Below are 12,663 nucleotides of genomic sequence, written 5' to 3'. Positions count from 1 at the left end.
ATTAAAATTAAAATTCCATTTTTTTAGAGTTTCGGTTGCTATTGAGCCGGGTCGCTCGTTACTACAGTTCGTTACCATGAACTGTTTGATTAACGAGAATGTAAGAACTATGAAGTTCATGAGGGTTTCCAAGGTAACCAGTTAAATTGAATTTTCATCAATTAGTTTATTTATTTATTTTTAACCCACGTCATGCACTAAAAGACACTTGCAGAGTAAAACAATAAAAAAGGAGAAAATACACTACAATTATACAACAGTGAAACTATTTAAAGGACAGACTAGAGGGACGAAGACACAAAGACGCTAAAATCAGTAAACAAGAGCTAATAGCTCATATGGAATTTGTGATGAGGCAAGAAGAGCCAAGAGGTCACATGGTATGAGCTCTAACAAAATTCTTTAAATCAATAGAATGGATTTAAAAAGAATAAGAGGCTTAATCCGGTCAGGATTTAAAAATAGAGCTCTGAGTCACGATGTCCTTCTAAATATCAAAATTCATTAAGATTCGATCACCCAATCGTAAGTTATCACTACCTAATTTTCTCTAATTTTTCCCCTCCCTTTAGCCCCCCCCAGATGGTCGAATCTGGGAAAACGACTTTATCAAGTCAATTTGTGCAGCTCCCTGACACACCTACCAACACGTCCTAGCACGTCCAGAAGCACCAAACTCGCCAAATCACTGAACCCCTCCCCCCAACTCCCCCAAACAGAGCAAATCCAGTACGGTTCCGTCAATCACGTATCAAGGACATTTGCTTATTCTATCCACCAAGCTTCATCCCGATTCCTCCACTCCAAGTGTTTTGCAAGGTTTCCCCCTCCAACTCCCGCCAATGTCAAAAGATCTGGTCGGGATTTGAAATAAGAGCTCTGAGACATGAATTCCTTCTAAATATCAAATTTCATTAAGATCCGACAACCATTCGTAAGATAAAAATACCCCAATTTTCACGAATTCCAAGAATTCCGGTTTCCCCTCCAACTCCCCCCAATGTCACAGATTCTGGTCAGAATTTAAAATTAGAGCTTTAAAGGACATGATCCTTCTAAATATCAAGTTTCATTAAGCTCTGGTCACCCTTTCGTAAGTTACAAATACCTCAATTTTCAAAATTACCCCCCCCCCCCCTAACTCTACCAAAGAGAGAAGATTCGGTCCGGTTATGTCAGTCACGTATCTTAGAAAGGTTTTTATTCTTCCCATCCAGTTTCATCCTGATCTCACCGCTTTAAGTATTTTCTAAGATTTTCAGTCCCCCAAACTGTCCCCCCCCAATTATGCTAGATCCATTTGAGATTTAAAATAAGAGATCTGAGTTACGAGGTCTTCTAAATATGAAGTTTCATGAAGATCCGATCACTTCTTCGTAAGTTAAAAACACGTCATTTTTTCAAATTTTTCGAAAATTAACCCCCCCCCCCCCCTAATAAGGAGGATCCATTCCAATTATGTAAATTATGTATCTAAGAGTTCTGCTTGTTTTTCAGACTAAGTTTCATCCCCATCCTCCAATCTAAGCGTTTTCCATGATTTTAGGTTCCCCCACCCCAAACTCCCCCCAATGTCACCAGATCCGGTCGGGATTTAAAATAAGAGCTTTGAGACACGATATCCTTCTAAATATCAAATTTCATTAAGATCCGATCACCTTTTCGTAAGATAAAAATACCCCAATTTTCACGTTTTCCAAGAATCCGGTTTCCCCCTCCAACTCCCCCCAATGTCACAGATTCTGGTCAGAATTTAAAATTAGAGCTGTAAAGCACAAAATCCTTCTAAATATCAAATTTCATTAAGATCTGGTCACCCTTTCGTAAATTACAAATACCTCAATTTTCAAAATTATCCCCCCCAACTCCACCAAAGAGAGCAGATCCGGTCTGGTTATGTCAGTCACGCATCTTAGACAGGTTTTTATTCTTCCATCCAGTTTCATCCTGACCTCACCGCTTTAAGTATTTTCTAAGATTTCCGATCCCCCCAACTGCCCCCCAATTAGGTTGGATCCGGTTGAGATTTAAAATACGATATCCGAGTTACAAGGTACTTCCAAATAAGAAGTTTCATTAAAATCCGATCACTTCGTAAGTTAAAAATACGTCATTTTTTCAATTTTTCAGAATTAACCTCCCCCCCAATAAATCGGATCCGTTCCAATTATGTAAATCACGTATCTCATACTTCTGCTTATTTGTCCCACCAAGTTTCATCCCGATCCCTCCAATCTAAGCGTTTTCCATGATTTTAGGTTCCCCCACTCCAAACTCCCCCCAATGTCACCAGATCCAGTCCGGATTTAAATAAGAGCTTTGAGACACAATATCCTTTTAAATATCAAATTTCATTATATCCGATCACCCGTTCGTAAGTAAAAATACCTCATTTTTTTCTAATTTTTCAGAATTAACCCCCCCCCCAACTACCCGAAAGAGAGCAGATCCGTTTCCGATTATGTCAATCATGTATCTAGGACTTGTGCTTATTTTTCCCACCAGTTTCATCCCGATCCCTCCATTCTAAGTAAGATTTTAGGTTTCCCCCTCCCATATCCCCCCAATGTCACCAGATCTGGTCGGGATTGAAATATCAGCTCTGAGACACAATATCCTTCCAAACATCAAATTTCATTAAGATCTGATCAACCGTTCGTAACTAAAAAGTACTTCAATTTTTCTATTTTTCCGAATTAACGGGCCCTCCACTTCCCCCCCCCCCAGATAGTCAAATCGGAAAAACGACTATTTCTAATTTAATCTAGTCCGGTCCCTGATACGCCTGCCAGATTTCATCGTCCTAGCTTACCTGGAAGTGCCTAAAGTAGCAAAACCGGGACCGACAGACCGACATAATTTGCGATTGCTATATGTTACTTGGTTAATACCAAGTCCCATAAAAACGGAATCTGGTAGTTCTGCACGTAGCATACAAAAACATAGACGAAGATATGGAAAACACAAAGACTGGATTTGTAATAATAAGAAAAAAACATGGACAGGGCGGAATTCTTTTAGAGCTTAAGGTATATGATAAAGATAGGGAGTAAGAGAGAAATAGATTGATAGGCACAGGGAGGGATACAAAGAGACAGAAAGAAGAATCTCAGCTCTGTGCTGGATCAGCTCATTTATTATTTCTTCCAAATGGCAATATGGGTGGATAATCATTTCTCAGACAATACATTTTTGATAAAATTGAATGAAAATCATATAACAAGTCAAAGAAAAAGAATGGACAAATATTTACATACGTATCATGTGTTTAAAACTCGGCAAATGGTCGGTGTTTTGACCCTCTTTGGCCATTTTTGATTGGAGGTAATTTATTTATGTTGTATGTCGTTATGCTGCTATGTTATTTATGTTATTATGTTTTTTGTCTTGTTTTTTCTTTTTTTGTGTGTTTACTCCACAGTTTAATGTACTTTGTGGTTATAAATAAATTATTATTATTATAAATAAATTATTTATTTATTATTTATATAGTTCTACTAAAATGGCACAATCTTTGCCTCTAACATTTTCAGCGGTTTTGCAACTACTGTTTGATTCAATAATACTTGTTAAACAAGAACTCAAAACTAATATTCACATCCAACCCAAAGATATGAGATTCTGATATAAATGTATAAATAAATCCTAAAGTGAACAAAAACTTAAATGAATAATCAAGTCAAAACTAGAACAGACAGAAATTGCAATTATCAGGAGCAGAGATACTGCCTCCCTCCAAATCTTACACAACTTGTTTACGTCATTTGCGTTTTATTAAAAACTATACGTATTTGAACAACTTTTTAACCTATCAAAATATCGACAAAAAATAAATCATAGAAACTGACTAAGAGAGAGAGAGAGAGAGAGAGAGAGAGAGAGAGAGAGAGAGAGAGAGGAGAGAGAGAGAGAGAGAGAGAGAGAGAGAGAGAGAGAGAGAGAGAGAGAGAGAGAGAGAGAGAGAGAGAGAGAGAGAGAGAGAGAGAGAGAGAGAGACGAGAGAGAGAGAGAGAGAGAGAGAGAGAGAGAGAGAGGAGAGAGAGAAGAGAAGAGAGAGAGAGAAGAGAGAGAGACAGAGAGAGAGAGACAGAGAGAGAGAGAGAGAGAGAGAGAGAGAGAGAGAGAGAGAGAGAGAATTAGCTGAATGTTAATATATAATAATTTTAGTTTCTAAAAATATTAACAACTCAAGATTCATTTAACAGCATTCTTTATTTTTAACATTATAGATGTAAAGAAATAGTGATATAAAACATAAATAAGCAATAGGCTATAGGAGGTGTTGAAGGGGGTAGCTACTCCTATTTGTAGTAATTTGTGTTTAGTTTTACTTGATTATTCATTTTGGTTTTTACTAGTTTTATAATTCATTTATTCATCCATATCAGTGTCTCTTATTTTTGTGCTTAATGTCATTATTTATTTCAATTTCTACTCTTTTTATGCTTCGTTTCTTCATTGATAGTGATTTCTGGTGGTTTTAGATTTTAATTATTATAGGACTTAATTTCTGCTCGTCTTGGGTTTAAATGTGGCTCTGCACCTTTCTTTGAAGAATTTTTTCGGAGAAGTTTCCTTTTAAATAAATTCTGTAAATTTTTTATTGCCAAAATTGATTTTTTGGTGGAAATTAGGAATATTTTTTATATATTATGGTCATTTACAACCCAAGCCGTTCCTGAGATATTGCAGATGCGCTCTTTTGACAATCTGGATGCATATAATGCCATTTGATTTAGTTCACATCCCCTCAACATTCCTAGAAAGTTTCAACTTAATACCCCTAGTCGCTTCTGATATATTGCATATACACCTTCATAAGAACCTGTACGCACATCTTGTCTTCCTCAACATTCCCTGAAAGTCTTAACTTAATGCCCTTAGCCGTTCCTTAGATATTACACAAGCCCTCATTCCTCTTTTCACTTATAAGCCATAAGTTTAAACAATTTATAATCGGATAGGGGCTGTCCTCCAATTAGTTGTGACGCTGGAAATGGGCGCTAAAAAATTTCAATACTCTTGGCTCTTGAATGTAATATTGTGACAATTTACCAGCAGTAAAACATATATGATATCTAAATATATGTGATATCAGAACGATCATTGTCTGATAGCTGCTGCAGTTAAATTACCGCTTATTTTAACTAATTAAAAAACTAATTAAATTAACGTACCACTTATTTTAGACATAAAAAGCTGAAAATGCCCTTGATGTTGGTGGTTGTTTCTTTATCTCTTATAACATAGTTTAGCTTGAACGCGGGGAAAAAAAAAACAACTTTTCAGTACCACTTTATTCCCCCTGTGATTCAGCTCCCTGCTGAAGATCATGTAAAATTTTCTATAAATACTAATGTGGAGACATTTATCAATTTTAGATAATCTCACCACATATTTTAAATTGAACGGCATATCCTATATCAACCTAAAATGAACCAAACGTGAATAGAAATTTCTACGACCAAGCAATTTTGGAAAAGATTGAACACTTTTGGGGGGGGGGTAAATATTTCGAAATGCAATTGGTAAACATTGCAAATAGAAGTTGGTTATATTTGTTGGATTTCAACACGCTTCAAGTAAAGTACAAATAAAATTTTAGGTTAAGAAGGGCATGAGTGGGAGTGGTGGCACCCTTTATTTTAAGAAAATCCTAGTCGGAAACATCATTCGTCTCTTCTGTTTCCAAAAACTTTTTTTTTATTAAACACTTTTAGGTCAAATTGTAAGCGCCGCATAAGAGATCTTATACTTTGAAAACTGGATTTCCGATTTTTTCTTTTCTTTCATACATATTAATTTAGATATGCAATAACATTTATACCTTTATGTAAGATTAAGTCAAATATACAATTTTTTTCAGCTGGCAGTAAAGAACAACATTAAAACGAACAGAAATTATTCTATGTCTGAGGGGGCTCCCTTTCCTCAACCCTCGCTCTTTACGCTTAAATCGTTAAGTCCGGTTGTTTGTTTTTTAACTCATCACATTAAACTTCAACAGATTTTCTTAAAGAATTATGACAAAAAGGCAAACGTTAGCATAAAAAGAAAGGGTCGAGGAAGGGGTAGCCATCCTCATATACGGAATAATTTCAGATCACTACAATTTTTGATGATGTTCTTACTTTCAGTTGAAAATAAAAAATAGTTTCTATTTAATTTCTTACTGTTTTTCAAATCATACCAGGAAACCCCTTCCGCTCCCCCATGTACAATTTCCTTGAAAAAATTCCCCCTTATACTTTCCTCCCCACGGAATATTTTCCCCGAGGAAAAACCCCCCTCACAAATAATTGCCCCCCACCCAAACGAAATTACGGTTTTTCCCAATAACAAATAATATTTGTGAAAAACGGAAAAATTGTGTAACTTATCGCCCTTTTCCCGGGGACTATGGGGCGCCATGTCATCCCCAGAGTCATAGTTATTGAACTTTCAACTATTCTGAATCAAATTGCATTTTCAAAATTATAATCGTATATCTTTGGAAAAAAGAGTGTAAGAGGGGGGTCAAATACCCTCCAATTTTTTTGTAATTTAAAAAAGGCACTAGAACTCTTGATTTATGATCTAATGAGCCCTCCCCTGTTCTTCTAGGATTACTGGATCGATATAAGAATTGTACAAGTTTCCACTTAACCAATTCAATAGATCAGATTTCATTTTCACTGTCCTTGGTACTTCAATTTTAAGTTTGACGATCAAAGATTGACTATAAGACTTAGGGGATGCGAATAATATTATAATTAATGTTTTAGAATCCTATCTTAACACTATAACTTTTTTGGTAAGTATAATGGGAAGATTAAATATGTAGATGTAGATTGGAATAGGGAAATTAAACACTGCATGCCTATGTCTGTACTGTCTGTAATATGTACTGTATGTAGTTTGCAAATTGGAGTTGCTCTCGGATCGTACTATGCAACACAAAAAATTATAAGGTTCATAAAACGTTGATTATATTTATAATTACATTATTTACATATTATATATTACATTATTATTTGTATGTTACATTAATTCATATTTATCCATACGCCAGTTGTCCACAATTGTCCATTTTTATGATGATCTTAGTAAAGAAATAGGAATAAAAGCCACCAAACATAGAAAGGAGTAAAATAAAAGATTGAAAAATCTGAAGGAAAAAAGACGCTCCGTACTAATATATATATATATATATATATATATATATATATATATATATATATATATATATATATATATATATATATAATATATATATATATATATATATCATGAAAAGAGAAATCACCAATGCAACAGCACAAACACAAAAAAAAAAAGAGAGACAGTAGGAGAAAAGGAAGACTGTTTTCCTAAATTAGTGATTAATATAGACCAGCACTTGAATGAGGCCTTAACCCTACTCATCCATACAATCACATTGGTCAAACAGCATAGCCATACACAATCAACCATAAAGAATAATCCATGGACAGGCAGTCATGTCGTCAATAAGTATAAGTCGTCACTTACCAAACAATAGAAAGAATAATATAGACAAATAATTCAGAGGCAACACCTAACACAAGGGCTCATCAGGAGAATACACTGGCCTATATAGGGTTTCGCCACTTTAAATTCTCTACCCAGCACAGTGTTGTGGCTACCACAGAATATCCATGGCATCCCCGTGTCAGGTATCACCCCCAAAATACATGCCTATGAAAGAAAAAAAAAACAGCAAATGTAAAACAACCAAGTAAAACCAAAACAAGCTTATCCTGTTAATATATCCCTCTTTTTAGCAACAACAGGTAAACTAAATATTATAAATTTTACCAAATCACAAATATTAACACATTGCAAAAAGCCTGAATGAACTAAACAATTATAGAATTCATCTTTACCATGTGGCTAATTTTTAAGAAAATCCGCTCAATTAGAAACACAATTCAAAATAAATGGCGCTGCGACAACATTTCTCGAACCTCCAAAATTAGTTGAAAATTTCTTTAAGTATTTCTAGATAATTCTTTTGATATTTATTTAAAAGTTCGTTATAATGAAAACTAAATTTTTTAAATTGCCAATTTAATTTATTTGCAGAAAAACCTCTTGATATCAATTTTTGGTTTAAGATTTTACATCTATTTTTAAAATCAATATAATTACTACAAATCCTTGCATAACGAAGTAACTGTGAGAAAAACGCTGAATATGTGATATTTGAGCGTATATTACTTTCAGGGAATGGGAAACTAATCACTTCAAAATCAAAATCATCCGTTTTATTATACATTTTAAAACTTAATTTATTATTATCACAATATTAATATTTAAATCTAAGAAATGATCTTCATGACCAGCGCCATGACTAGGCTCAAGAATAAGCTCTAATGGATATATATTTTTAGAAATATCAATGAAATCCTTACAATTTAAGACCAACATATCATCTAAATATCTTTTATTATTTGACAAAGCATGTTTTAAATTAATTGGATTATTCTTATCCATCATATATTTATATTCTAGTTGACTTAAAAACAAGTCAGCTATAAATGGGCTGGCATTCCCCCCCATGGGAATTCCCACAATTTGCTTGTACAAATCACCCCCAAATCTTATATAAGTATTGTATAAAACAAATTCTAATAACTCAAAAATCATATCCAAGCTGTAACATCTCAAGTTAACTGTAGTATTAAAGCAATTTGTCCATATAGCTTTTTTATTATAAATGTCTATTTTTAAGAACCTTTTACTAGATAAGAGGAAAGATTTCTTGATAACAGTTTTTAAATTATCAAACACTAGATTAAGTGATAAATTAGTATACATTGTCGCAAAATCGAAAGACTCAATTCTTTTAGCTGAAACCATAGTTAAAGAATCTATCACCTGCACTGAATTATTAACACTCCAATATGGATTAAAATTCGAAAATTTTTTAATACCAGAACAATAGGTTTTAAGTTTATTTACAATTTCCTTTAAAATTAAAGAGAGGTCAGTAGCAGCAATGCGGGTTGGACATTTAGCTGCTCCAGCAATAAACCGTGGTTTAGGGGTATATATATATATATGCATTATAAGTTGTATCTTTTTAAAGCTAGGATTTTCTTACTGTTTGTTACTGTGGGCCATTTGATCACGATATGAATTTTTTTTTAAATATAGCTTACATTGTGAAACTTACTGACGTAGAACCCCAACCAGAAACAGTAGCCATGATTCCAGCATCGATATCAGACATTGAGTCTGGTAGGGTCACAGGTTGCACGAAAACCCCAAAATTTAGGCTGATATTAAGTTTCAAGATCGAGATGTCGTTAGTGAAAGTAAAAGAATTATAGCATGGATGCTGAATAATCGACTCAACTCCTGCAACTTGCTCATCGCCTTCGGTGGATGTGAGAAGATGTTCGCCAGCCATAACGGTTATTTTTGACGGAGTCTGTCTATAAAACAAAGACATACAGGGTGATAATTCACAAAACACAGTAAAACATTTATACAACTAATAAAGAGGCTATTAGTTCTTTTCCTTAACAAATTTTTTATCGCTAACCTTTTTGCGTATGAGAACTAAGAGGCTAGTCCCCCCTGGCTGACACAAGGCTACTGCTAAAAACATTCTCCTATCCTTGTCTCACGCACTTTTCCGTTTTAAAATAATTATTTATTTGTAAAAATTTAGTTGTCCAGACTTTTGAACACTTCAGAACACATTAACTTCATTTTTATTGCATTAGATCACTTAACAATAAAACTAAACTATTACTTAGCCTTGAACTTTTCAATAGCCTGTAGGCACAGCAATTTCCCCCCTCTTTTTTTGTTGCGAAACGGATATAATGAGGCAGTTATTTGTCAGTGAACCACAGACCAATGGCAAATATTTTTAAGTTATGAACTATAATACCCAACTAAGATTTAAAAAGGAGTAAAAGATAAAAGTTAAATTTTTAAATAAGTGTGACTAAATTTAAAAAAATAATGGCTGAAGGGAGAAAATGTTTCTAAACTTCAAGGCGAGTAGATATTTTAATATCAGTACAGGGTTGCTTCCCAAATCTTCAACCATTTGCCTTCTTGCTCTGCTTACACTTGATGAATTATTAAATATTCTTATTTGTATTTTCTTCGGGGCATTAATCACTTTTATTTTACGGTGAACGTAAATAGCTTGTATTTCAGCAAACGTTGGGAGCAACTACTATCTTTTTAAATGTTTTTGCATTTAAATGTTTTTTGCATTTTTCTTCTTTTTATTTTTTCTATTCATCTTTTAAATAAAATATTGGTACTTGTGCATTATTCAGAACACACTCAATAATTGAAGTTAGGTTCTTTCGTGAAACAAACTACGATGCGGGTACAATTAATTAAATATTGTATATATAGAGATGGTTAGGTTAGGTTAAGTTAGGTATTTGATATAATGCACCCCCCGCCCCTAATGTGCAAATATATAGCCCAAACTTTTGATAAAGCTAATGACATAAAACAAAATATGATGAAATTATAATACCTTATTAGGAAAATTGTAAAACTACAACTTAGAATTATGTACGCCAATCGATAACTGTCTTCTTAGAAATGCCTAGCTCTCGTTCACACCAGGCCACATTTGTCAATTCGTAAACCCAGCAATAAATGAAACGAACTGCAGTAATAAATGGCATGGTATTCTACTGTCAGCAAACCACGTATTTACACGCAAATTGACTTTTTTCAAACATGGCCTATTGTTACACTCTTAAAAATGTTCCTTCTCGTAAGAGTACAAAGTCATGTTGTGCCCATAGACGCACTGTTTTGTTGTGGGCTACAACCCCTTATCCTGTAAAAATGTAATTGCTCCTTTCTCAGTCTTTGGCAAATCCCAAATCTTCATTTCAAAATCTATGTTCAGATTTTATCTTCTATCACTATGCGTAGCAAACTAAATTGAGTTTTGTCTATGTGGCTATGAAGCCGGATTTTCTCATAAAATGTACCTGCATCGTAGTTTGTTTAATGTAAAAGCCTAACTTCACTTATTGAGTGTGTTCTGAATATTACACAAGTACCAAAACATTTTATCTGTTTATCTAAAAATAGAGAATAATATATCAGGAGTCAGCAATGACAAAGAGGAAAAATTCCGAGTAAATTTGTCCATTCCTGAACGTTGGGGAAGATGAGATGAATTATTCCCACCTTTAATGGGCACTATGCAGCCCAAAATCATTGCCTCTCAATTTTAATTTTCGTGTTACAAGCCCTTGGTCAATATTAATGTCCGAAAATTAGCAGCATGCTTGGCTCCAGGATGATGGCGAAAAGATCAACAACCAGGCTTGATCCCAGCATGAAGCTTCTCATCAGCATCAGCGAGCCCGTCAAGCTTTTTCAAATTGAACTTTGTGGTAAATAGTCGGGTTTTCTTTTGCTGCCAGGCTCATCTCCTCCACGGAAACAACGAATGACGCTTAAGGTATCGTTTCATAACGCATCGCCAGAGTGTCAGAGTACGTAGACAAATCACTGGAGACGTTTGTATTTGATGACATTTGATATGGGGAACCAGTTTCCAGCTCTACTGCAAATGGGATAGTTACTATTTTTTATAGATTACCAGTTTTGAAGAACATACCGAAGGAATTTATAATAGAAAATATTTGTGTTTAACGGCCAGGTTTCGCAGCCAAGTAACTCTCCATCACAGCTTAGGTACCAATACAGTTATGAAAACTCGATTTATTTTTGGGACACAGTACGCGACAGCGATGCTAGCGGCTGAAGACAGGAAACTGGCAGCACAGCTTAGATACCAATATTGGTATCTAAGCTTTGCATGCAATAAAACAAAATTGCGTGCCCACCTATGGTGTTGTAGTACGGTCTACGCGTCGTTGCACGGGCTTGGAGGAGGCGCCAAGTTCCGAGCTCTGTACCAAAAGCTTCTCATGGGCAAGATAGGAGTTTTTATAACTATATATTGGTATCTAAGCTGTACCCACCATTGTTTCAACCCCACCGTTGTGTCAAATATCAGGAGTATTGTCTTTAGAATAGCTTGGTGTTTATTCCAGAGGCGTGTCCTCAGACGCAGAAAACGGCAATCTTGGATTGGGCTGTCCCCTAATCGTTAGATAAGTTTATTACCATATTATGCCCAATTAACTTCACACTGAAGAAAATGCTAGTCACTTCGGGGAATTAATCGATTTTCGTCTCCAAAGGTGGACGACCTCTTGTAAAGGGACGGGTCAAAGAGTATGGTTAACTTATAAGAGTGGTAACTGGTACTAGTGTCTGAGAAATATCCTTAACACCATCTAGTGTTTGGCGTTTCTTAATGTTTTCTTAGTCTAATATTAAGACAAAATTAGCGTAATAAAAACATAATTAGTAAAGTCATAATTAAGGTTGAAATTATTGTCTGATCTGAGCTTCTGAAAAGAAGGTTAGTTCTGAAGATGAGGAACTGCCAAGGAAAGCAAACGCTAGATGGCATCAGAGATTTTTATATCTGGCATGAAGGTAAATTCTTACTCTTCTAAGCTACCGGTATTCTTTTGGATGAGTCTAATACATTCTGCTATAAGCAAAATGGCTAGTTAATACAGAGCAAATGTTGCGTCCACTTAAAATTCTAGTCTTTCAAGCAACTTACATAAAGTTAAATAATAAAATGTA

At 34.7% G+C, this 12,663-nt stretch overlaps 2 protein-coding genes across 3 annotated transcripts in view; both read right to left on the bottom strand.

The window, feature by feature from the left end:
• Window positions 1-12,663, bottom strand: part of LOC136032317 (trypsin-1-like) — a 251,733-nt gene that overhangs the window by 68,766 nt on the left and 170,304 nt on the right. The gene's annotated exons all lie outside the window — the stretch shown is intronic.
• The window catches only part of LOC136032315 (trypsin-1-like), a 40,744-nt gene that overhangs the window by 14,811 nt on the left and 13,270 nt on the right, over window positions 1-12,663 (bottom strand). For both annotated transcript variants that reach the window (XM_065712616.1, XM_065712615.1), the window contains exon 3: window positions 9,176-9,437. In XM_065712616.1, coding sequence (XP_065568688.1) covers window positions 9,176-9,437 — 262 coding nt within the window. The remainder of the gene's footprint in view (window positions 1-9,175; window positions 9,438-12,663) is intronic.

The sequence above is a fragment of the Artemia franciscana genome, chromosome 10 (assembly GCF_032884065.1).
Source record: "Artemia franciscana chromosome 10, ASM3288406v1, whole genome shotgun sequence".
Lineage (NCBI taxonomy): Eukaryota > Metazoa > Arthropoda > Branchiopoda > Anostraca > Artemiidae > Artemia > Artemia franciscana.
This window is presented reverse-complemented; position numbering and strand designations above follow the sequence as displayed.